Here is a 27,149-nt window from a genome sequence, read left to right on the forward strand (position 1 = left end):
TAGAGTTAGGGGTGTTTATTCAAGAGGTCCATAGTCTTCTTACATGACTGGGCCTAAAACCAAGACACACAGGAATCCCAACTGAGGGTTACCATCTGCATTAGTCAGTTTCCTGTTGTTTATAACAGAATATCTGAAACTGAGTAATTTCTAAAGGAAAGGAATTTATTTCTTATAGTTCTAGAGGCTGAGAAGTCTAAGGTCAAGGGGCGAAATCTGGTGGCAGCCTTCCTGCTGGTGGGGACTCTCAGCAGAGGCCTGAGGTGGTGCAGGACATCACATGGTGAGGGGGCTGAGTGTGCTAACATGTTATTTTAGGCAGGTCTCTCTTCTTATCAAGCCTCTAGTTCCCTTCCCATGATAACCCATTAATCCACTGATAGGGGCAGAGCTCTCATGATCCAATCACCTCTTAAAGGCCCTACCTCTCAATACTGCCACATTGAAATGTAAGTTTCAACATGAGTTTTGGAGAAGCAAATATTCAAAAGCCATAGCCTCAACTTTCAATAACACCACCAAAAATATCTATTTAGGAAAAAAAAAAAAAAGGAGGAGGGGCTGAACTGAGTCACGGCTTTGGGTTAGTTCAGCATAAATTGCTCAAGAAAACCATGCAGCAGAGCTTCTGTACAGCACAAGTGGAAAGAGTAAGAATGAGGCTCAGAAACCACCATGTGCGCCTGCCCCATCCAGGGAGAAGTGGAGAGCTGAGGTGCTGTCACAATGACCTTTGTTCTGTCAGTGACACATGCCCTCAAGCCTGCTGTCCACTCAGCCCATCCTGCTGAAACCAAAGGGAAAAAGGAATGGCAGAAGGATGAGAATCAAACATCTGGTGAGGAGGAGGGAGGCCCGTGCTATTTGGATCTGGTATAAAGCTCTCAGGAATTGCAAAGCTGTTCTTAGCACATCAGCTCAGTGGGCCTGGGCGGATGGCAGCAGATGCAGACAGCAACACCAGGAGCAGGGGAAAGTCTGCCTTTTAAGATTCACGTTCCCCAGCAGGTCTGTTCCCATTACAAACACTTCTCCCACCATTCTCTCATCCCCAGTGTCATTTTACCCTAACTGTGTGTGTGACTCATATGAAACCGAGTTTCAATCTCATCACATACCACAGGGTATGTTTGGAAAACCTTTTGTGATTTAAGTAGATTTGTTAAATGATTTCTATTTTAAAGTACTCCTAATCCTAGTTTCATGGACATTTTATACTCAGAGAGTTATGTCTAGCCTTTAAATAACAACCTCACACATTCTTTCCAAGTTAAATTGCAGTGGTTAGCCTTGCAAATGATTTGGTGCTTTTATAAAATACTGTATTAAGTCTTAAAGATAGATTTCTGGGAGAAAAGTTTTGATATGTGTGTCTTTTTATATGTGTGGAGTTCTTCTCTCTTTTGAAAGAGAAAAATTAGAAATTATATATGTGTTTAGAGATAGATTAAAATATCACTTAAAGCAGGGGAATAGCACAATCATAAGTGTTGAATTAAGCCATTAACCAAAGAAATTGAAAGGTGGAGACTGCCTAACAGGAAGGTATGCAACTTTCCCTAAATTCCTCCAGCCGGCACTGGCTCCAAGGAACCAATGTTAGAAGTTCCTGAGTGCTACAGAAATGTCTCCACCAAGGAAGCCATATATGCTCGTCCATCTAGTCCACAGGAAATCACCCTTGGCTCCCCTTTCTAATTCAAAGGATGCTTTTTTTCTCGCTATTTTGGCAGCCACAAGGCTGTTAGAATCAAAGGAAGTCCTTTGTCTTTTCTGGGAGATCTCCATCTATGTGGGGATGTGCATCCAAGGCGACTTGCCACTCACTGAAGCTGACCCGCAGTTACTTACCAGCGCACTGGTGCCCGTCGCCAGCATAACCAGGCAGGCAGGCACAGCTGAACGTGCTGCCTCCGTGGTGAACACACCGGGCCTGTCCAGCAGGAGCACAGGTATGACTGCCGTCCTCACAGGGGTTGGGAGGTGGGGTGATCACTGAAAAGAGAAGAAGGCAAGGGCATCCAAGAGTTTAGGCCTGCAAAGGGTGAGCCTTGCTCCTCATGGTATGATCCACAGACCAACAGCAACAGACCAGGGAATGCAGGTTCTCAGACCCTACTCCAGGGGCAATGATTCAGAATCTGGATTTTTGATAAGATTCCTAGATGGTTCATATGCTATTAAAGTTCAAGTACTGGTATGAATTTGTGGTTAAAATATTAAGCACAAAAACCCATCACCTAAGCAGTCCTCAATTAAAGTTTATAACACTCCAGAGCAATTGCTACACACACACACGGTTTCTCTTGTCACTTCTACCCCTCCTTATCCCAGTGAATTAAAGAGTGCATTTTCTTTTTTTTTTTTTTTTTTTTTTTTGAGATGGAGTCTCACTGTGTCACCCAGACTGGAGTACAGTTGTGCAATCTCGGCTCACTGCAACCTCCAGCTGCCAGGTTCAACTGATTCTCCTGCCTCAGCCTCGTGAGTAGCTGGGATTACAGGCGCAAGCCACCATGCCCAGCTAATTTTTCTATTTTTAATAGAGATAGGGGTTCACCATGTTGGTCAGGCTGGTCTCGAATCCTGACCTCATGATCCACCCACCTCGGCCTCCCAAAGTGCTGGGATTACAGGCGTGAGCCACCATGCCTGGCTAAAGAGTGCATTTTCTTTACTCTCATCCAGCTTTATCAATGGGATGAATTAGGATAGTTCTTTTGATCCATTCTTAGGTCTGTAGTATTTTTTTGAAATATAGAAGGGGTAATTTGTTACAGAAAGAGCTCTTTAGCCAGTCAAGCAGGACATGCATCAGTGAATGATGAATCCATCTCTTCTAATTTGAAAAATACTTTAGGCTCTATCTAAAGAGTGGAGGTGTTTACTAGAGAGGTTCATCATCTTATTAACATGATTGGGCCAGAAATCCCAACTGAGGTGGGCATCCTTCAATAACTCAACACCAAAAATATCAATTTAGGGAAAAAGAGTGAAAATAAACAGGGCTGAAACTGAGCAATAGCTTTGAGAGATTTTGTTTTGTTTGTTCGTTTGAGACAGTCTCACTCTATTACCTAGCGTGGAGTGTACTGGCATGCTCTCAGTTCACTGCAACCTCTGCCTCCTGCGTTCAAGCAATCCTCCTGTCTCAGCCTCCCAAGTAGCTGGGACTACAGGCTTGTGCCACCACATCTGGCTAATGTTCTGTATTGTTTGTAGAGATGGGGTTTTGCCATGTTGCCCAGAGTGGTCTTGAACTTCTGAACTCAAGCGATCCACCTGCCTCAGCCTTCCAAAGTGCTGGTATTACAGGTGTGAGCCACTACGTCCAGCCCAGCTTTGGGTTATTTTAATGTAACCTGTCTTCTTAAGAAAACCATATAGCAGAGCCTCTGAATAGCAGAAGTCAAAACATTGATCAAGAGCAAGATTAAAGAGCACCATGTTGGCCACACAAGAAAATGATTTTGGAACTCACAGATGCAAGTATGCCGGTCATCTGCAAACTCATAACCACTCCGGCACTCACACCTGTAGGTTCCAGGCAAGTTGATACACACGGAGTTGGGGCCACAGCGATGAAAGCCAGTTGCACATTCATTTTCATCTAAGAAGAAATGAGAACAGAAAAATTCTGCTTAATTCAAGGGTCCCAGAAGTGGAGGGTCTAAAAACTCAATGTTTTCTCACCAGTATGATGCTTCAATGGGACAAATGGTTGGCAGATGTAGAATTCTTAAAAATCAGATAAAAATGCATGTTGCAGATAACCAAAAAGAGTAAAAATTTCATGCCATTCAAGTAAACACCACAGGAAGATAAATTTTTAAGTGAATATTCTAAGACTTCTTTAACTGTTTTAAAAATAATGGATACTTGGAAGAAAACCAACAATTTCTTTTTAATATCAAAAAATTTCTACCATTGCCTTTTGGGGATATAAGAAACACAATGTCTGTCTAAAATTTAAAGAAAACCAGAAAATGAGATTTTTAGTAAGTCTAAGAACTACTTATTACAGGCTCAAAATTACAAAACTTAACTCAAAACATCCAGGAATTGCAACAGATGTTTTCTTTTCACAGCCCCAGTGCAAAATCCACTCCACTCCAAACCATCTTTTCAAACCTAAACAGCTAGCTTTAATTTTTAAATAACTATATTCAGGTTAGCTGCTGAAATCATTGACAATGGAGGTTGTAAAGGTGACAGACACTTGTCTTCTACAGATATAATGCTCGGAGGGCAGAGGAAGAACAAGGGCTACAAGAAGGAGACATGAGAACATAGCTCTTACCCACACAGTTCCGTCCATCTCCCTGGTACCCAGAGGCGCACTCACAGGTGTAATCTACACCTGTCCCTGGATGGCACCGTGCTGTTGTGTCACACATGTGGCTCCCATCATAGCAAGGATTCACCGGAGTGGGGTCTGAATCCTCTGCTTGAGTAGAGGGGACATAAAAGTACAATCTGGCGATTGGTAAGAGAATGTCACAGATAGAGATAGAAGAGTCCTCGGAACTGACTGCATGTCTGTGTTTTGGGACACACCTGGAGACCTTACTCAACTATCCATATCCAAAGCTAGGGATTTTCTGCACTTCAGTTTTAAACTCCAGCATGGCTTCCTATTGCCTACCCTACAGACAACGAGTACCTTTACTTGCTTTCAGTAGGTTTGCATCCAGGGAATAAAAACACCCAACACAACTGTTTAAAAGTGCTTTTGCTCTATTATTTCCTGTGATTCTTGGGATAATTCTGTGTGGTGAGCTGTTATCCCCGTTATGGGTCATTTTCACAGATAAGGAAATTGAGACATGGGAAAAATTGCCCAAGCTCACAAAGTCAGGAAGTGGCACAGCAAGGACTCAGACTCCAACTTCCTGGTTCTAAATCTCTCGATCTCTTACTAAAATTCCCAATTTTTATGAGTAAATCCAATTAATTAAAAAAATCTTGCTGTTTAAAGATTCCTAAGACTAAATGGGAATGACTTACCCAGTATTTACTCTTCAGGAGTAGCCTTACCAAGGATCCATTACTCACTAGGTAGCGATTACTTAACAACTGAATCCTTCCCTAGAGAAGTCTATTTTGGCTGAGCACGGTGGCTCATGCCTGTAATCCCAGAACTTTGGGAGGCTGAGGTAGGAGGATCGTTTGAGGCCGGGAGTTCAAGACCAGCCTGGGCAATATGCCAAGACCTTATCTCTACTAAAAAAAGAAAGAAAGAAAATTAGCCGAGCATGGTGGCCCATGCTTGTAGTCCCAGCTACTCCAGAGGGTGAGGCAGGAGGATGACTTGAGCCCAGGAGCTTAAGCTTGCAGTGAGCCATGACTGTGCCACTGCACTCCAGCCTAGGTGACAGAACAAGACCACGTCCTAAAAAGATATATTTATTTCTACATAATAGTCAATGCTCATTGAGCATTTATGTGTGAGGCACTGTTCTAAACAGATAGAAGAATGCCTGATTACATCCTCCTAACTACATGGTGAGGAAAATATTATCTCCACTTCTGCTGCATCACAGAGAGACCAAATAACCTGCCCAGCGTAACACCGTCAGAAGAGGTGGATGGAGCTGGAATAAAAGTCTAGCAATCTGGCTCCACAGCCCATGCTTTCCATCGCTTTGCTGCAACCCTTGCTGAAGGAACTTCATGAAGTTATCTAGTCTACCAATGGCATAGAGGTATTGGAAGGAGTGTCAGATGCTCAGGTAGAATGAATCTATCAACTCGAGCACTTCTGTGTACTTCCAATTCTGCCATGTAAAATGGAAATAAGAATATGTACATCTGCCAATCCTGCTAAAGAAAATTAAGAAAACCCAACAGAATATATTGGAAAGGCAATTCCCCGTTGGCAGGTCTACCCAGTCTCTACTGACTGCATTCCTTCTGCCTTCTCAGTGGGGCCACTGTTCATCATTACTTGAGGTTCTAGCTCAATCTCAGTCCCTAGAATTAACTCTAATCTTAGACTCAAAAAATTTCCAGAGCCACAGCTAAGCCTGTCAGGTTCTATATTGAGGCATCTCTGCTATGAAGGGGGCTCCATCTAAGTTGTAATAACTCAGGCTTCTGCCTCATACTTCTGTGCCTGAGGTCCTGTCTTGATAGCCAGCTTAGCATCCTCTGAGTCCCGTGCTACTTGCCAGTTCTCACTACCCCCAGACACCAGTATCATGGCATCTGTAGGCAGACTCTGGCAGTACCACCCATTTTACCACCTCCTCCTGGATTCTCTATCATTTCACTCTGTCTGACCCATGTCTCCCACCCTACTTTGTACAGAATCTTCTATTAAAATGGAGAAACAACAACAGGAGAGAATCAGGTTCTTGTCTTATACTGAGCCTTCAATGAGGACATGACCCTGTTGTTCTCCATTGTAACAGATGCTGACTCAGGAACCTGGTCTATACTCTCAACTCGGCAACCACAACCCTACTGCTATCGGGGGGAGACTTGCCCAAAGTGACTCCTAGTCTAGATCCCAAGTGCTGACTGCTGCAGCCAACCTCTTAGACTGGACTCACTCCCAGTCCTTCAGAGTGTCTGGCATTCTTCCCAGTGCCTGCCCTACTGCCCATGCTATGGCTCTTCCAAGTGCCCTCTCATAGCCTGCTGTGAGCTGGGATGCCTTGGCTGAGACAGCCTTGTTTTCTGGCAGACTCTTTCCATCCCACTTTATAAGAAACACCACAGTGCATTCTTGGAGTAGAATATTCCCATATTATTGATTCCCGTATTATTGGCGGAAAATAAGGAGGGCTATGGGGTTTATCCTCAGTTCACCACAATGTTGTTGGCTGGAGTAACAGAATCTTTGCCAAAACAAAGGACCAACAAAAAATTCTAGCACTTTTTAAACCTGATGAACTATGTAAGCATAAGCCTAGCTCCCTGAAGCACGCAGACATCCTTGCAAGTCTGTTCCTCTGGATCTCTTGGCAGACAGGAAGGAGGCACTATGCTGGGGTTATGGTTGCCGAGTTAACTTGAGCATAGACCAGGTTCCTGAGTCAGTCCTCAACAGGTTATAACTGAGGACAAGGTCATGTCCTCATCCATGAGGACCCAATGTAAGACAAGAACGTGATTCTCCCCCATCATTGTTTTTCCATTTTCGGCAGGTTCTGTACAAAATGCCTGGCATACCCCACCAAAGCAGGAAGTAATCGTCAACATGTTTTAATTCATAGATACTAATGCTTAGCCTTCTTATTCAGTACTTTCCGGCATCAAAATTTCACCATGGCACATTCCAGCAAAGATTAGTGAGTTCACATGGACATCAAGAGCTTACCACCCTGTTAGGCATTACAAGAAAAAAACAAAAGCAAAAACTCAGCTCAAAAGTTGACTTGCAAACTTGGATGGGCTATATTATCCTATCTAAAATTGAGAAGAAAGTGTCCCTAATTACTCAATACTGATTTAAAACGTATGTCACTGACAGGATCAGTTCCATAATTTGCAATCCCCAGTGCAGAATGAAAATGTGGAGCCCATGGTTCAAAGTAAAGCATTAAACCAAGCATGGTGCTCTTCTGAGCACGGGGCCCCATTCGCTGAACTTGGCTTCCCAAAACATTTTAAAAATACATTTCTAAAACCATTTCACGACTCCTTCTCTATGACTTGTAAGCTTTTCTCTTATTATAGTAAGTAAAGAACAGCAGTATCCTTCTTAAGACATTTTCTATTTCACCCTCTTAAACTGCTCGACTCTCCAGCAGAGGATCTGGAACTAATTTACTCATTTAATCAAGGGGAAGAGCGGTTTTCCTTAAAGGAACCGTCCGTTCAGCTTCACTGCACGGCCCTCTGCCCAGAGCCTCCTCAACTTGGCAAAACAACCATTGAAGTAGAAGGACAGGAAGGATTTTTGGACCCTGTTTTATGACCCCCCAAAACGATGAAAAAAAAAAAACAAAAACAGCTAACTCACACTTAAAACTTAAAGTTCAAACAATTGGTGGGGGGGTGGTACTGCTGGTTGGGAAGACAACGAGGGACAGAGGCTTTGATTACTCACTGGGAAAGACACCCCAGTTCTGCATCCTTGCCCTGGGAAATCGTGCCACACCCACATCAGGTGTGGACAGCTGTGCTGTTTCCCATGAATTCCAACCAGATGATAGTTCCCTCTGGAAAAAGTGAGCAGTTCTTAGGAAGATACTGCTATGCACCAAGAGGGGAAAGAAAAAACTTGTCTGTTGGTGCTTCTTTTTTGTTGCTTTTCTTTTTTTCCTCCTATTCAGGTAGAATGAACAGTACTGCTGTGGGTGGATGAAGTAGGGTTCAAACACAAAGGGTTTAAAAGACACACATTGCCTCTTTTAAAGTTTGGTCTAAATTATGAGGCAGTCATGAGGCCAGTGTGGAATATCAGAGCCATGAGGGGTAAGGGTGTGCATACTGGAGCCAGTGCCCTTGAGTCCTAACTCACCACTTACTATGACCAGGCAAATTACTTCATTTCTATACCTCAGTCTCATTATCTGTAAAATGGGATAACAACCCCTCCCCCACCCCACCACTGGGTAGAGGTCGCTGTGGGGATTAAATGAGTTAATTCACGTAAGGTGCTTAGAACAGTACTTGGCACCAAGTAAACCATCCTTTGATATTATTTGACTGGGGTGATAGGGAAAATCATAAAATTCTAAAGAAAACAAGCAACTTGGTACCTGCCAGTTTGTTTTCTCTGATCCTTTCTTACTCTCATTTGGTATGTCTTCTAGGAAAAATACACCCAGAGATACATCTTTTTCCTAAATGGTTCCAGAATCTGAATGGGACTCCATAGCCTGGGAGATTATTTCACGAACGGTTGCTTTTGCAGATCAGATGCCTACACCCAACACAGGGCTGACCTGGACATTTAAAGGTAAAGACCATTCTCCCCAGTAGTTTTGTTTAAATTGCTCATTGAGAAATCTAGTACAGCAATCTTTCCCTTTCTAATTTACATGTTCCTCTAAAATCAACTCACATTTTCATGTGTTCATTTGCTACCTTACAATCCCATCTCTGGGCACCCAGTGCCTACATTCCCAACCAAGTTTCTTAAAACCAATCAACCAAACCACCTCGGGATTCTCATTACAAGTCACTTCTGCATCCTAGAAAAGAGTCCCATCCTGATACCTTAATCTTGTCATATTGCTGAAGCAACGCTTCTTTATTGAGCCTGCTGAGGCTTAAGGAGCCCTCAGCTCCAGTAACAAAGCACAGAACTGTGCATCACTTACAGATTCACCTCGCTGAGGAGCTAACTCTGGGCTCAACAGTTTCAATACAGTGGCTGTGAATGAAGATGGTTTTTTTCTCCTTGTGTGGCTCTCACATTCCAGGGGAAAACATGACCTGGTTTTCAGAACTAAATGTCCCCTTGATCCGACAAAGCCACTCCCCATCTGTAGAGTTCCCTGACTTCACAAGCTCATCCTCTGGCTTGCTGGAAACATTTTTTAATAATTAAAACCTTGCTTTTCAGGATGGTTTTACATTTAGAGAAAAATGGAGCAGCAAGTACAGAGCTCCCATATCCCCCTACCCACAATGTGCAGTTTCCCCTCTTATTAACATTGTGCATTAGTGTGGTGCATTTGTTATCCCTGATCAATATTGATACATTATTAACTAATGCCCATAGTCTGCAGTAGGGCTCTCTTGGTGTTGGACAGTTCTATAGACTGACAAACGCATAATGGCCTATATCCAACATTACAGTATCGTACAGAATAGTTTCACTGCCCTAAAAATCCCATGTTCCACCTATGCATCCTTCTCCTCCTTCCTCCTGAACCACTGGCAAGCACTGACCTTTTTACTGTCTCTATAGTGTAACCTTTTCCAAAATGTCACAGTTAGAATGATTCTGTATGTAGCCTTTTCAGACTAGCTGCTTTCACAGAGCAACATGCTTTTAAGTTTCCTGCATGTCTTTCTGTGGCATGATATGCCTAGAACATTTTAAAATCAGTCTTCACAGGTGAGGCTAATGGTCATTGAAATTTGAGAACCACTGCTTGAGACAGGTCTTGTTATGTGGCCAACACTGGTCTCAAACTCCTGGGCTCAGGTGATCCTCCCACCTCAGCCTCCAGAGTAGCTGAGATTACAGGTGCAAGCCACTGTGCCCGATGAGAATGGTTTTAGAGTTTTGTTTCTAATACTGTTTGCTTCTATTTTTATTTTTTGAAGCGGAGTCTCACTCTCTCGCACAGGCTGGAATGCAGTGGCGCAATCCCGGCTCACTGCAACCTCCGCCTCCTGGGTTCAAGCAATTCTCCTGTTTCAGCCTCCTGAGTAGCTGGGACTACAGGCACATGCCACCACACCTGGCTAATTTTTTTGTGTGTATATATTTATATATTTTTTATTTTCTTTTGTAGAGACAGGGTTTCACCATGTTGACCAGGCTGATCTTGAATGCCTGACCTCAGGTGATCCACCCACCTCAGTCTCCCAAAGTGCTGGGATTACAGGCATAAGCCACCATGCCCGGCCTTCAATTGAGATGTAATTCATATACCCTACAATTCATCCATTTAAAGTACATAATTAAACAATTTAGTATATTCAGTGTTATACAACCATCACCCCCAAAATTAACCCTGTACCCTTTAGCTATTAACTCCCTATTCCCTCATTATCTCTTAGCCCTGGGCAACCACAAATATGCTTTCTATGTATGTAGATTTACCTATTTTGGATATTTTACATAAATGCAGCCATTTAGTGTGCTGTCCTTTGTCACTAGCTACCTTCACTTAAGGTTTTCAGAGTTCATCCATGTTGTTGCACATATCCGTACTTCATTCCTTTTTATGGTTGAATAATATTCCAGTATATGAATATATTTTTTGGTGCCCATTCATCAACTGATGGACATGTTTACCTTTCGGCTATTATGAATAATGCCACTATGAATATACACAAATCAGTTTTTGTAGGGACCTACGTTATCATTTCTTTTGGGTATACAGGGAGGAGTAGAATTGCTCCATCAAATGGCAACATCGTGTTTCACTTTGAGAAACTGCTGTTTTCTGTTTTTCACAGCCGCATCATTTTATAATCACACCAGCAACATATGAGGGTTCCGAGTTTTCCACGTTCTAGCCAACACTTATTACCCGTTTTTTGATTATACTCAACCACATGAGGTAAAGTAGTATCTCATTGTGGTTTTGATTTGCATTTCCCTGATGACTAATGATGCTGAGCATCTTCACACATGCCCATTGGGTATCTGTATATCTTTCTGGAGAAAGGTCATTGCAGATCCTTTGCCCATCTTTCAGTTAGCTTGTCTCCGAGTTGTAAGAGAGTGCTTCATAGACTCTAGAACAAGTCTTATTAAAAACATGATTTAAAATACTGTCTTCCCATTCTATGGGTTGTGTTTTCACTTTGTTAATAATGTTCTTTGAAGCACAATTTTTTTTTTGAGATGGAGTCTCGCTCTGTCACCCAGGCTGGAGTGCAGTAGTGTGATCTCCACTCACTCCAAGCTCCGCCTCCCAGGTTCAAGCCATTCTCCTGCCTCAGCCTCCAGAGTAGCTGGGACTACAGGCACCCGCCACCATGCCCAGCTAATTTTTGTATTTTTAGTCGAGACAAGGTTTCACTGTGTTAGCCGGCATGGTCCCCATCTCCTGACCTCGTGATCCGCCCACCTCGGCCTCCCAAACTGCTGGGATTACAGGCATGAGCCACTAAGCCCGGCCTGAAGCATAAACTTTTAAAATTTTGATGACACCCAGTTTCTTTTACTGTTGCTTGTGCTTTTCGTGTCGTACCTAAGAAACCATTACCAAATTCAAAGTCACAAAAATTTACCCCCATGTTTTTTTCTAAAAGTTTTAGCTCTTACACTTAGGTCTGTTGGCCCATTTTGAGTTGATTTTTGGATATGCTGTGAGGTAAAGGGTTCAACTTCATTCTTTTGTATGTGGTCACTCAGTGGTCCCAGCACCATAGTTAACAGTTCAAAAGACTATTCTTTCTCCATTGAATTGTTTTGGCACTGTTGTTGAAAAAGCAATCAACTTTTAACGTGAGTGTCTATTTCTGGGTTCCCACCTCTATTCCCTTGATCTGTATGTGTATTCTTATACCAGGAGCACATTGTCTTGATTACTCTACATTTCGAGTTTGAGAAATATGAGTCTGACTTTATGCTTCTTTTCCGAGATTGTTTTGGCTATTCTGGGTTCTTTGAATTTCCATATAAATTCTAGAATCAGCTTGCCAATTTCTGCAAAGAGCCAGCTGAGATTCTCATAGGGTTTATGTTGAATTAATAAATCAATTCGGGAAGTATTCACATCTTAACCATATTAAGTCTTCCAATCCATGAATATGGAATGGTCTTCCCATTTAACTGGGTCTTAACTTTTTTTCCAAAAGATGTTTTGTGGGATGCAATTTACAAGTACTGCACTTCTTAAAAATTTATCTCTTTTTGAAACAATTTCTTAATCTTCAGTTTGCTCATTGCTACTATAAATACAATTAATTTGGTGTACTGATCTTGCATATCCTGTAACATTGCTGAACTTGTTCTTTAGTTCTAATAGTTTAGTGAATTCCTGAGATTTTCTACATAAAATGTCATCTGAAACTAATTTTACTTTGTCCTTTCCAATTTAGATGGCTTTTATTTCGTGTTCTTGCCTAATCGCCCTGGCTAGAACTTCTAGTACTGAATTGAATAAAAGTGGCAAGAGCAGACATCCTCGTCTTGTTCCTAAGCTTCAGGGAAAAGCATCCAGTCTCTCACCATTAACTATAATGTTCTGGGAATCGTGGAGGGTGAGGTTATACATCAAGTTCTATGATGTTTTGTTTTTCCAGGTACTAGCTCTTTGCCCCACCTTGGTTTTGGATGAAATTCTCCTCATGTTTTAGCTAAAATGTCACTTACGTGGGGATATCTCTCCTCAATCTTCAAACTAGACTCATAGTGCCCTGCACTTATCACACTTGTAACAAATACTTGTCAGCACTGCTCTCCCTAATTCCAGTCCACCTTGTTCACAGGTATATTCCTGACTGGCACACACAGTTGGGTATTGCTCTAAACCAGCCTCACATACCATGCTCTATTTCCTGACTTTGGCAGGGATGCTGTTCCCTGCCCTAAAACTCTTTTCTGCCTGTTTCCAACTCAAGGGCAAGGATCTGTTCTATTCATCCTTATACCTAGCACCTAACACAGCCTGGCACTAGGTAACCCTTAATAACCTCTGTGAATCATTCTAACTCTACTTAAAAGGACGTCATTTTTACCCAACAACAAAAAAAGGAAACCTTACCTTCAACCGGGCCAATCTGATTGGTCACAGCAAATCTAAGCACTCTTTCTTCATCATTATACAAGGCAAAGACCCGGTCCACGCTCAGCTGCTGGGTGTTAGGGAAGGCCGGGCGTCTGGGGGCGTGCCTGCACACCTGGTAAGTGATGTTCTGGTGGATGCGGTAGGACCATGTTTGGTTGATTGCATCAAAAGTCAGAGAGTAGTCTCTGGAACTTGTAGAGGTCACAGCTGCAATGAACGCATTGGTAATTTTTTTAAAATATTAAATAAAGAGATTTTCATGTGGGGTGGATTTTTCTGCACCATTTTCATCTAATTCTTGGAGTGTATTCCCTTGGGAACTTCCTGAGTTTATATGAAAAAATTTGCAAGAAAATCCCAAAAACCTGAGTGGATGCAAAGCCCCAGTGCTGAGGGGGAGAAGGCACTACAGTTGTCAGTGTTATTATATGCAAAGAATAAGTATTACTGAGTGCCAGCCATGCCAATGGTGCTCTATACATACTGCCTCGTTTCTTCCTCACAACAGCCTGGTGAGGTGGGCACTCAATCGTGCGATCAGAGGCTCACAGAGGTTAAGTAGCCTAAGATGCAACGCTGCTACATGGTAAAACTGAAAATGAAACTCACACTGGTTTGACTCTACACCTTAAATTTTAAACCAATCCATCCTCTACATTGCACAGAAGTGACGACTTCCAACACCTCGTACTCCAGTAAATCTGAAGGATTCCAGAGAAAGGAAAGGATTGTCTCTCACAATCTGAGTCTAGGAGTCAAGCCCAGGTCAGTGATCCGGACACCGACCATTTTGTTCACAGCCCAGGTCTCTGCTTCCCATTGTCTTCCCTACATCTCCTGCTAGGCTGCCAGCTCTCAGCATAGGAGCAGCAGGGGTTAGAGGAAAGGCATAACTCAGTCCGGATTGCTGTGCTGCACAACAGCAACTGTGATGGAGGCCGCATCCTGTATGCAGGTAGTATTTTCACAGAACACATCACGCTTCACACACATTATTGATCATGTAACATAGAAAAGGCAGTTTTTAGTTCCATGCTAAAGATGAGAAAACACATTCTCAGATATTAAGAGGCCTTTCCCTACAGATACTAAATGGCAAATCCAGGATATAAGTTATCTTTTCACTCCATATCTAGCATTAGTTTTATAATAAATTACAGCATCTCTGTGTTTTTCATTTTGTTTTTGAGATGGAGTCTCGCTCTGTCACCCAGGCTGGAGTACAGTGGTGCAAGCTCAGCTTATTGCAACCTCAACTTCCTGGGTTCAGGCAATTCTCCTGCCCCAGCCTCCCAAGTAGCTGGGATCACAGGAGCCCACCACCACACCCAGCTAATTTTTGCATTTTTAGTAGAGACAGGTTTTCGCCATGTTGGCCAGGCTGGTCTCAAACTCCTGACCTCAGGTGATCCACCTGCCTCAGCCTCCTAAAGTGCTGGGATTACAGGCATGAGCCACTGCACCTGGCCTCTGATTTTTAAAGCAACCTGAACTCATCAGCTGAAACAAGTTGAGACAAATTCCAATAATCAGTATTTTTCCATACCATCCCTACCCACCCCATGGACAATGTTGCTATTGATTTTATTATTTGAAAGTACTAGGTAGGGATATAGATTTTGTGTATAGCAGCCAGCATTCTGCTCACTTACACATTTTCTTATAACAATAAGAGTAATAACATAGAGCTCATTTTATGTTCCATGCACTGTTCTAGGACATGGCATGTAAGTCATTTAAGCCTTGTATCTATCTTGTAAGAGGGCATAATCCCCATTTTACAGATGTGAAGACTGAGTTATACATACTGGAGTCTGAGTAGTGGTACAGCTCCTTGTAGGGAGACATGTGGGCTGTGAAATTTGCCTGGGATGTAAGGCACCTGGCCTTGAATGTCGGTCTTAATGCTCAGATAGTTCTCTGGGTCAAGTCCCTCAGCAGTTTGAGTGATATGAACCCTCTCCTCTCCCGGGTAGAATGTAACTTCCATGTCATGGGTAAAGGCAGCACCTGGAGATGAAAAACATTCAGCATAGGGATGAAAAGAGGTCTTGCTTAAACAGTTACCAATACATACCGCCCCCTCCCAATTTCTACTGCTGTTGGAGATCGTGCCTAAGGAGATTATCTGATACTGAGAGTAAACACTATCAGCTGTTGATTCCATAAGTTCCCAAACTTTTCCATTGAAGAATATGGTTTTATCCTGCCTTACCTCACCCAGCTTCTCTTTGAACAAGCTTGTAGTCTGAGAAATACTCTTGGGAATGTTCTTGACTTTTCTCTAAGGTTGCTAGACTTAGCAAAAAACATATAAGCCTAACAACAACGACAACAACAAAACCACCCAAGACATTCAGGGTTTTTTGTTTGAATTTCAGATAAGTATGTCTCATGCAATATGTGGGGGATACTTATACTAGAAAATTGTTTCTCTGAAATAGAAATTTAGCAAGGTGTGCCCTATTTTATCTACTTTTGACACAAGGGCTTTATTCAAATTTTGATTAAATGCAAGAACCTATAAACAGCTGCTGAGCTCTGCAGTTAAAGATGGGGGAAGAACTTCTCACAAAACTATTTTTCATGCAATAAAGATAAAATCACTAGGAAACAAGTTTTCAGGTGGGAAGGTGAGAATCCAAAAAGTATCTTCTAAATCCTTGTTGTCAATGGGTGGCCTTTCCAGCAGCACTGGTACCTCCTAGGAGCTTGGTAGAAAAGCAAAATCACAGACCCCCACCCCAGGCCTGCTGAACCATAATTCACATTTTGGTTGTGTGCAGGTGCAGGTCTGGGGCACACCAGCCTATACTATTATAGGTTGCAGAGCTGGGAGAAGGGCACCCCTTCACCATGAAGTAAAATCATCCCCAGGTGCCCCAAGTACCATTTTTGCATTTGACAGATCTGTGCATAATTTTAAAAGCCTGACAAATATGCTTCAATGAATTGGAGGTAAGAGGACACAAATGTTCTGAATGGAATCATCCTGTTTCTCAGAACAGCTGGGAGAACATTTAGACGAAATCACTGCCTTTCAAAACTCAGTGATGTGAGGTCAAATCATTCCCAACAACCTCTGGCCAGCAAACTACACACATGTAGCTCTAGAACGTAAAACAAGTGATTCCTCTTTCACTGTGTAAAGGCCTAAAGACATTGCCCCAAGAAGCACCACTGCCAAAGCAACACTGACTACCAGCTTTCTCAGAGACCCTACTCACCTGCCAGGCTGAAGCCATTCTCAGAGCCAGGTTTTTCTAAAGCAAAGAGCCAGCCAAACAGGCCTCCAATTGGTGTGAGCGGGAGGAGGGCCTGGGCTGCTGGCTGTGGGATGTGGCTGATGGCTGTGTAGGCTCTGCCATCATTGCCCACGACATACGCATGCAGGTCCACGTCAGTGAAGTGCACAGGTGTATGGCCCACGCGGAGGTGGCCACTCACTTTCCCATTCACTCGGTGAGGTGCCCCTAAAAGACAGCAAACCCAGTTAAGCTTGAGCATCATCCTGGCTAGAGATGGGTGTACACAGGTATAATTATTCCATTGACAACTTCCAAAACTCACTCTTTAGCAAGTCGCTTTAATGATTTCCTAACCAACCAATTATCCATATATGAAACAGTCCTGCCTCCAGTCTGTTTTCTCCCCTCCTCCTTCTCTCCACTACAACTTTGGCTCTAATGAGCCGGCAGAAGGAAGCATTTCTGGATAATCCTCAAATTGGCAATCAGCCCAAACCAGTTCATTCCTCAAACATTTATTGAGCACCTCCAAGTTGATAGCACTCTGATTTAAGTAGTGGAGATGTTTGGTCCATAAAGCAGAGCTCACAGTGGTAGCTGGAAACAGGCAAGCAGCAGGAATAGACACACAGGAGTTCCCAGTCCCAGTAATTACCTTCGGGCAGACAGTGCTTCCCATTTCCATAAAACTTGGATTGGCAGTGGCAGCAGAAGCCAGTGGCATAGTCCGTGCAGAAGGCATGCCGGGAGCATTGTCTGTGGTTGTGTTCACAGGTTTCCTTGTTGGCAGCATTATATGTGAAGACTGAAAAAATAAAACAAACTTGCCTTAAAAGGACTAAATGATTCCAATGTCATTGCTGCATCAGGGACACAGCATCTGCTCCACAGAAGCTGTTTAGATCATAACAAACAGTTTTTGATGTTTAAGAGATTGGCATAACATTCAACCCAAGGGAATTAACCTGCTTTGTCTGCTGGCAAGAATTGCTTACTGCTCCCAGCTGGGTCTCATTGCAGAGTTGGTGAACTAAGATGAGGCTGCACCCGTGGGTTTGAGTGCAGTAAAATGAAAATGAACCAGTAAGTACATGTTAGGTTGAACTTCATGAAACTACTATTTTTGTGGGTCAAAAAGGGCTAAATATCAGCACTTTTATATGGTTCAACCTAAAGACATCCTGAGAGGAAGACATAATAGAGAAGCTAACAAATGTCTTATGTCTAACCAACCATCCTTCTTTTAGGTAACACTGAACTTAACAAATAGCTCTTCTCACTACCAAGATTGTTTGGAGGGAAGGGTCTTAAAGAACACACGCACCTACCTCAAAGAAAGGGCATGAGGAGAAGGGGACAGAGGAGGGCAAAGCAACAGGGATTCAAGCTATTAAAGTGCCCTATGCCCTCGGCAGGGTTTAACTATGATGGGTATGGTACAAGCATGATTTCCATGCAATAGCAGACAGCTTGGGCCCCACTCGCAGATCTTCCAAGAAATTACGGAGGACCAAGATAAGCTCAGTGCTCCAGCAGCTGTTGCTTCCATTTCCTACTTATTCTACCCATTAAAAGAAGAGGGCCATCTGTGCTGCAAAGAAATGGGGAAACTGGAACAAATGCCATGGTTCATAAAGGAAATGGCCAAGAGGGTAGGGTGTGGCGGGGGTTGTGGATGGACAGGGGGGTGCTTTCTCGAGGACACTGGGGAATATGCCAATCCCAAGTATGGCCACCAGGAGGCCAAGTGGCTACACACACCTCTGCCTCTGCATCTCCAGGAGGTTGAGTTGGCTGGAGACTCCAGGAGCATGCTGTTAAGCAGGGATGGCATGGAATTCTAGAGTGAGACACTGATGCTAGTGTGAAGGAGGACACCCTACTCTTAGGGAAAACCAAGTGGTAGTTGTGTTCCAGGTCTATCTAGAAAGGAGACAGGAGTGGAAGGAAGAAATCCAAAGATCAATCTTTACCCAGTATTCCCAGGGAGAACAGAAAACAAAGGAACTAATGAGACATAGCATCATATAGGTAACAATGTCACCAGGATAAAGACTTCCATCAGCAAATTAAAATGTAACAAAGTTAACACTTAAATAGCGCTTAACATATACAAGCTTTACGTTTATTAACTCTTAATTTACACAACAACCCTAGGTAGCAGGGACTCTGTTGTTGTTGAGACAGGGTTTTTCTCTGTCACCCAGGCTGGAGAGCAGTGGTGTAATCTCGGCTCACTGCAACCTCGACTTCCCAGGCTCAAGCGATCTTCCTACCTCAGCTTTTTGAGTAGCTGCAGCCACAAGCGTGCACCACACCTGCCTACTTTGTTTTTCAGTAGGTGTGGGTTGGTTGAGGGAAGGGGTCTCCCTGCATTGCCCAGGCTGGTCTCCGTCTCAAACTCCTGGGCTCAAGTGATCTTCCCACCTAGGCCTCCCAAAGTGTTGGGATTACAGGTGTGAGCCACCACTCTGGTCAGGGACAATTTTTTAACCCGTTTGCAGTTAAAGCTGAGGCACAGTGGATTAAAGTGCCTGAAGTCACAAAGGCAGTGAGTATCAAAGGTGGGATCTGAACCTAGGACATCTAGCTCAAGAATCTTAACTGCTGCTCTCCACCACCCCTTTACTGGAAGCCAAGTACGGAGATCATGAGCACTAGGTTAGGGATGAGCACTAGGTTAGGGATGCCCACTAGATTAGGGATGACCACGTGTCTGGGGTTCATCAGCACAGACTTCAAGTATAATTCAAGTCATACTTTATAAACCAGGTTTAATGATGGAAGCAAGCAGGGAAGATTATCTAGATGAATATTACAGCATGCTGAAAAACAGCACAGGTAAGAAATGAGAATCGCAGCAGCGGCATTAACTTTTGGACAGTACTGGAGAGCTGCCTGCAGATCCTTGGGAAAGCAGCAAGCTGAGGGTTGGCAGGACAGACAGTGTCGGTTCAAGTGGAAAATCTGATTGGAACATAATAGGAATGAAGTTATGACTCGAGATTTAGTACAGGGCCTTGATGACTTGGCTAAGAAATTCCAGTTTGATAAAAATAGAAAATTAGGCATGACTCAACTTTATTTAAACAAGTGACAAGCTTAACTTAAACAGAAAATGATATAAAATTCAAGGCAGAACAACAACAAAAAAAAACCCAGGATGGATCATGGTGAAATAGATGGCTGTGAAGAAAACTATCACTGTCTATTCGTTTAAGAAAGGGAAAAAAAACATTTGGAGTGAAAAGAAATGAATGTAACTTGGATGTGTCAAAATCTCAGGCTTCTACAGCTCAGAAATTCACAACTAAGTGTAAGGAAGCAGCTCCTGGAGGGACTCGCACACTCACACTCACGAGTGTGCTCATGGCTTAAGGGCCATCAGGACTTTCTCCCAGAGCGCAAGGAATGAGGGACTGCAGAAAGCACCGAGCTCTAGGACTCAACCTCAGCTCTCCCTCGGGGGCTCTGTGGAGACTGCAAACTCTTTCAGCTTCCTCATCTCTAAAATAAGTAGAACACCTCTTCCTCACACCTGCATTGCCAGAAGTCGCATTTCTTCTTAATGTACTTCTGAACGCCAAGAAAAAGGCAATCTGCTACAGGTCTAAAGAGCAGCCGTTTGGCTGGGCACAGTGGCTCATGCCTGTAATCCCAGCACTTTGGGAGGCCAAGGTGGGTGGATCACGAGGTCAGGAGATCAAGACCATCCTGCCTAACACGGTGAAACACTGTGTCTACTAAAAATACAAAAACTTAGCCGGGTGTGGTGGCGGGCACCTCTAGTCCCAGCTACTCGGGAAGCTGAGGCAGGAGAATGGCGTGAACCCGGGAGGCGGAGCTTGCAGTGAGCTGAGATCACACCACTGCATTCCAGCCTGGGCGAGAGTGCGAGACTGCGTCTCAAAAAAAAAAAAAAAAAAAAAAGCAGCCATTTTCAGAGAATTCAGATAGAAATCAATCCAAACTCTACACTCTGTTCCACCCACAAATTAAGGAAACAACGGCACGGATTGTATCCTATTTCAGTTATTTTGTGAAGCCTTATTCTGCAACCCAATTCTTATTCTAAGGCTGAATTATGAAACAGGGAGAGCAAAGATGGAGGAGAGAAAGTATAGATATGGAGAGTTAAACTAGGTGGAGTCAGAGCTTTTATCTAAGTAAAAAGAGACAGGGCGATGCAGCAAGCAATCTACAAGTGCAACTGTGCAAAGGTTTATAGATTGGAAGCTGGACTACATTTTTCTATTATAGAAAAAGAAATTATAACAATGAGTAGGCTCCCATGACAGGCTATTATGAGACTTAAACTGTAATTACAATGGGTTAACTAGTTACTGGTAAGCTAACCTGGGAGTCTTTTTAAACAGTTTTTTGTGGGATATTGTATTCTTAGGATGATACTTACTGAGCCAAGAACACACACTCGCTCTTTCAGCTTCATAACAGCCACAGGAAGGAGAGAAGATGGATCAACCCCTAATCTGGGGGCAGGCAAGGCTCCATTTATAATCCCTCTACCACACCTGCCTTCATGCCCACGTGCACACACAGGTTTGCACACTTAGCATTTACAATGGCAGCTTGTTAGGTGAAAGGTAAATGCTTCTCACAATTTTTGTTCATTCATTCACTAATTCAACAAATATTTACTGAGTATTCACTATAGACCTGGCCTTAGTCTAGAAACCGGGGACATGGCAGGCAGCAAAAGAGACAAAAATTCACATCCCAGCAGTAGTCAATAAACAGGTATATTACTTAGTGGGGTGGATGTGTAAGAGCTGTGCAAAGAAATACAGCAGAGAAAGACAAGAACGTGGGAGGGGGCAGGTGTACATGGCTCTTTTAAATAGCATGGTCAGGAAAGACCTCGGTAGAAGGTGACTGAGCAGAGGCCAGTAGGTGTGGGAGTGAACCCCACAGATGAGGGGAGGCGGGGTGCTGTGTCAGGCAGGAGGGGTGTGTGGGCATGTGGGAGGGATGGTGAGAGGACAGGTGGCCTGGGTCATTCATGCAGGGTCTCAGAGGTCACAGGAAGGATCTGGGCTTTCATCTGAGTGAGATGGGAAGCACTAGATGTTCTCAAGGTGGAACCAAGAAGGTTTGCTGGTGGAATGGATGTGGGATGATAGTCCTGATATGGGAAACCAAAAGGGTGGAGCTGCCAGTTACTGAGATAGGGAGACTGAGGAGGAGCAGGTTTGTGGGGTTCAGTTCTGACAACAGCATGAGGCGTCAAGGAAATTCACCAAGGGGTGAATAACAACTTACACCCTCAGCACAGCACCATGCAGTCCTTCTCACGGAGAGCTGCATTTCTCCCGGTGGATTCCAGGGACCATGGCATCAGGATCACCTGAGGTTTCTGTTAAAAATGCAAATTCTGAGGGCCCACCTTAGACCTACCAATTCCACTCTCTGGGTGCATCCTAGCAATCTACACTTTAGCCACCCCGCAAGTGATTCTCACACCAATTGATGTTGATAGAAGGCTTGGGATACTCACAAGCCTTGGATTTCTGAGCTAGGTGTTGCTCATTAATGTCGTCAACAAATTTAATCTGACCAATTAGCAGCGCCTGGGGTGGGTAGAATGTTAGGAAATGCTCTTGTACTCATTCCTGGCCATCTGAGAAGCAGAGCTCGGCCCACTTGGGCATCCATCCACAAGAATACCACGTGAAGATTCTTTAGTGAAGGTAACACAGACGCACAGCAGCCAGATAGCCCTTCCCTGAAGAAGGGGGAGACCTGGAGCTAGAACAGTGCTGAGCCCATGTGCAGCTATTTATCCAGGGCAAGAAAAGCCAGATCTCCAACCAACGTGACTGCTCCAATTTCTATGGGAATTGCAGTGAAACTCAAAGAGGCTGAACTTCTTGAAGGCTGGGACTCAAGATCTGGATCCCAGCTAGATGAGATGTGCAATGAACACATCCAAGGAAAAGTGGCACTTTTTCTTTTCGGTGGTCATTTGCATGTCCCTTCCTATCGTGGCTTTGAGTGTATTTTCATGCACTTCTTCCTATTCTAGTAAGATATTATCTCCATTTTATCGATGAGAAAATTGAAGCCCACAGAGATTAATCTTCTGGCTCTAAATCTCATCAAATTGAGGGGACATCAGAATCACTGAAGTGCAGAGGAATATGGTAGGGTCGGACAAGAGGGTGAGAGAGGGCAGGCGCACTTGGCTCTTTTAAATAGTATGATCAAGGAAGACCTTGGGAGAAGGAGACATTTGGACAGAGGCCTGGAGGAGTTGAAGGAGTGAGCTGACTTAAAAATGCAGATTCTGGTTCAGAAGGTGGAGGAGGGGCTTGGAAATCAGTGTTTTTAACTATGTTCCCAGCTGAGTGAGAGGAGGGTAGATGAGAGCCCACACTTTGAGAAATACAGTTTCTAGTCCATGGCCTCCTCTGGGTCCCACACTCTTCCAGAAAGCTCCTGCCATGGAGAGTCAGACCATAAAGAGGTCTGCTGGCACCTCAGGGCACAGCAGGAAGGGGGAGGCTGGCCAGGTTTGAATGAGCTCATTTTGTCACGGATTTATTAACTGAGGTTTGATAGTTGCTAAAGGATTCTTAACATGAAGACTTTTTAAATCTCACTTTTTTCCCCCCATTTAATGCTTTTTTTTTTTTTTTTTTTTAACTTTTCTCATGTCTTTAATAGAAATAAAAATGGGGTGGGGATACATCAGAGGAAAGAAATGCCCTGCCAAAGGACTTGAGACTTGTCCTAACTGGGAGTTTGTAACAAAAATGGAAAATTCTCCTCTGCACTTGTTCTGAGCCACCTTTCAATCTTCATTTTCCCAGAAACACTTAAGCACTTGTCTGCAGCCCTTGGCCGGCCTGCCCTTCTTCACGGAGGGCCCTGGCCCAGCCACAGGGGAGGTTCCATGGTGTGGACCAGGTTCACGGGGCCAACACCGAGGGACCCAGGAGGCTTCGTGCACAGGGCTGCCTCAGGACAGCTGGAGCGACTATTAACAATTTTTACCGCTGCCTCAAACAAAAAGAATGGGCATTTTCACTGCAGGACAAATTCTTCTAAGTTTTTCCAGTCTCCCAGAATGACAGACTAGCTAGGAAAACCATATCCAACTTGATAATGAAAAAACAGTGGAAAGCTTTTCCGTCCAGTTTTCATGTTTGTTTAATTTTGATGTATGTGTGTGGCATGTAATGATGCTGTCGGCAAACGGTGATCAGGACCCTGGGGGTGGCCTTTTACAACTGCTGGCATGACACTAACAGGCTCTCTTCACTTCTGGTGAAGGGAGAGGGGCTCTACCAGGGAATCTCCTCATACAGGTGTCTTCACAGGTATTGGGGGGCAGTGGGGACTCCTGGTCGCAGACCCTCTGCAACCTGGAGGTGCACCCAGGGGATGGTCTTTGGCACCTGGAGGGCTGCACTGGCAGCAGAACCTGCTTGAATTCTTCTCAGGGTGGAAGTCGAGCTTGCAACATGTTCCTGCAGCCTTTCCCAAGGCCAAAAGTGGGGTGGGACTACATGAGGTTTCTGAAGGCCAGGTGTCCTTCCTCCTAACTCATCATGCAGACTAAGATTCAATTAAGCTGCGTATAGCACCACCTCAGCAGGCTTAAGAATAACTATGACCCCTATTGGTAAACCTCATTCCTTTCTACTCACAACACACGCAGTTCCATGGTCCCAGGCAACTGAAGCCCTCACTGCCAACTCTCTTACCTCACTGCCTTAGTCAACCTTTGTCTCTGTCTCTCCCTTCCTCCCTCCTCATTCCCACCTCTGCACCTCTGCTCTTGTCACTTCTCTGCTCATGTTTTCACAAATTCTCCCTCTCATACTCTGACCCCAGGCCTGGCTCAAGCCCCTCCTTCCTCACAATGACTTCCCCAACAGCAGTGACACTCCTGGACAGTGCCTTTGACTCTGTGTCACCCTACAGCTTTCTCTAATTTCTTCATGGTTTAGTTGCAGTCTTTGCCCTTGCTAAGACAAGTCGCTAAGTATTCCCAAGCTCAGTTTCCATCTCTGTAAAATGGGAAGGATGATAGTACCTACTTTACAGGACAATTTTTTTTTCAGGCAGTATCTCTCTCTGTTGCCCAGGCTATGCAGTGGCACAATCATGGCTCACTGTAGCCTGGAACTCTTGGGCTCAAGTGATCCTCCCACTTCAGCCTCCTGAGTAGCTAGGACCACAGGTGAGCACCACCACACCTGGCTAATTTTTAAAATTTTTTATAGAGACAAGGTCTCCCTATGTTGCCCAGGCTGGTCTCAAACTCCCCACAGGGCATGCAATCTAATGCCAAGTTCCCACTTTAGAGCAGCAGGCTGCACTCAGCAAATGCCAGCTGAAACTTTCACTAGCACCGAGTCAGAGACAGGTACATGGCAGGTGCTTGGGTAACTTTGACTTCACAACAAAACTACCAGAGCTCCCTGGAAACAAGACTCCTCAGACAAAGCATGCTTGCACATCCACCCACTGCTGTTCTGTGGCCTAGGAAGACAGAGCTCGAGTGTGGCTGGGACATTCCTGCCTGGTGTAGATATGATCTAAAAATCTAAATTTCTGAACAAAAAGAAAGGTCTGTAAAATGAGTCCCTAAGGGGGAAAAAAATGTTAAAAGGAGTGATATTTTCTGGGCCTTTAACTAAATCTTGATTTCTTGGTTTAGCAAGATGACTACCCTGAAGCTTCAACGGGAAACTAAAATGTATTGGGCAGGTGATTCCCAGGCTCAGTTTCAATTCTAGCAAGTACATGATGAGGTCTTCATTAACTCTCTTTTAGGGCTGAGGAGAGCCAAGGGTCCAACAGACTCTATGTCTTGCCCCAAACTGCATAGCAGAGCTGGGAGTCAAGGTCAAGTCCACCCAGCACCAAAACCATGTGCTTTCTATTCCATCAGTAGAAAAAGCCAGGCGGTTGCCACATGGCTGGGTCCTTAGTACCGGGCAATGTTCTATGTCTCTGCCACTCCCACCCCACAACTTCCCAGAGGAAGTCCACACTTACCAGATAGACCTCTGAGCCTCCAATGTTTTATGTGAAAAAAATGGTCACTGCATCCCCTCAAACGTATTTAACAATGGCATGCTTCTATACTTCACACATCTCCCTAAATTCCTTTAAAAAAAACTGGATTTTTTTTGTCTAAGTTTCAACTTCTAGTTAGATTTCTTCCCCCCAAATGTGTATTAACCAGCTTTTTCACAGGCGTTTTTTGCCATTACCAAGATGTCTATAGTAGACTGCATCCGGCAGCTGATAAATATCATAGTTCATGCCTTACAGCGGTTATAGCTGTGCCTCTGTTCTACTCTATGGCTGGTTCCTGAAGCCTCCTGCCCTTTTACTCCAGTGATCTCGAGCTCTCAGAGCCTGAACCAGGGTGTGCAGTCCCTTCTTAACCCTTTAATACATGACTCCATAGATCTGCTTTTTCATATTCCCACGCTCTTCCCGGGGAAGGAAATCACAACCCACAAATGAGAAGGCCATTCAGGAATGCATCTTTACCTCAAATCCCTTTGTGAAAATCTTTGATACTTGGCTTTAAAATGTACTTACAGGAAACTCATACTTTAAATTCTGGAGATTCTCAGAAGGATCTGAAGGTTCTAAAGACTTCCAATAAAATTTACATCTTCAACTTCATGGAAATGTGGCCCCTTAGGCACAAATTAACGCGAAACTCTTTAATACGCACATTCTTCATTCTCTACCCATCCTCCACCCCATTCCCACTGTTTTAAATCTTCTAAAATTAGTAACAGCAGCCACTATTTATTAAGAACCAGTGAGTGCAGACATGAAGCCAAGAACTTCACATACCCTGTCTCACTGAATCCTCCCAAGAAAGTCATGAGAAATCCGAGGCTTACGGGTTACATAAGTTACTTCATCACCCAACAAGCTTGGTAGCCCGTATTCAAACCTGAGGCTGACACCAATGTACTCCCTTGAATCCTTATACAATGCCACATTAGTCTGAAAATATTTTCTTCCCTCCTGAAGTTAGTACTTCTCCATGCAATATCCTGCAGATAATACCAGAACAGAACCCACAAGGCTCTCTCTGCTAGGTCAGCCATGTTTTTGCCACAACAGTGACAGGAAACAGAAAAGGTGGAAAAACATGGAGATTCAGAACAAAGCAGTCACCTCTGACCTCTTTTTTCCTATGAGAGGTCAGATGAGCAGTCCCTGGAACAAATGGGAGTGAATCTGGGTCAGTTTCCCATTCACATCTTTCCATGCCTGATGGGGAAGAAACAGCCAGCATGACAAGTCTCAACGAGGACTAGAAGACTGACATAGGCCCCGTGTCCGTGATAATTAACCACCGCCTGCTCTCGGCATCTCCCTCCTCGCCTCTCAGTCCGATCAGTGAGTCATGAAATGAGGACAGGGCTCCAGGGAGGTGCATGCTACAGCTGCATAGCCATGAACCAGAAATGACAACAGACACAGGTGTTTAGTCATTTTCTTTCCCTGTGGGCTCTCCTCTCCCACA

The 27,149-nt window shown here is 44.0% G+C and overlaps 1 protein-coding gene across 1 annotated transcript in view; it reads right to left on the bottom strand.

The window, feature by feature from the left end:
* The window catches only part of NID2 (nidogen 2), a 63,503-nt gene that overhangs the window by 20,807 nt on the left and 15,547 nt on the right, over positions 1 to 27,149 (bottom strand). The window contains 8 exon segments of the mRNA XM_030930574.1: positions 1,852 to 1,995; positions 3,482 to 3,610; positions 4,301 to 4,444; positions 13,350 to 13,580; positions 15,182 to 15,239; positions 15,241 to 15,383; positions 16,601 to 16,846; positions 17,277 to 17,426. Coding sequence (XP_030786434.1) covers positions 1,852 to 1,995; positions 3,482 to 3,610; positions 4,301 to 4,444; positions 13,350 to 13,580; positions 15,182 to 15,239; positions 15,241 to 15,383; positions 16,601 to 16,846; positions 17,277 to 17,426 — 1,245 coding nt within the window.

Source organism: Rhinopithecus roxellana, chromosome 5, assembly GCF_007565055.1.
Source record: "Rhinopithecus roxellana isolate Shanxi Qingling chromosome 5, ASM756505v1, whole genome shotgun sequence".
NCBI classification, from domain to species: Eukaryota; Metazoa; Chordata; class Mammalia; order Primates; family Cercopithecidae; genus Rhinopithecus; species Rhinopithecus roxellana.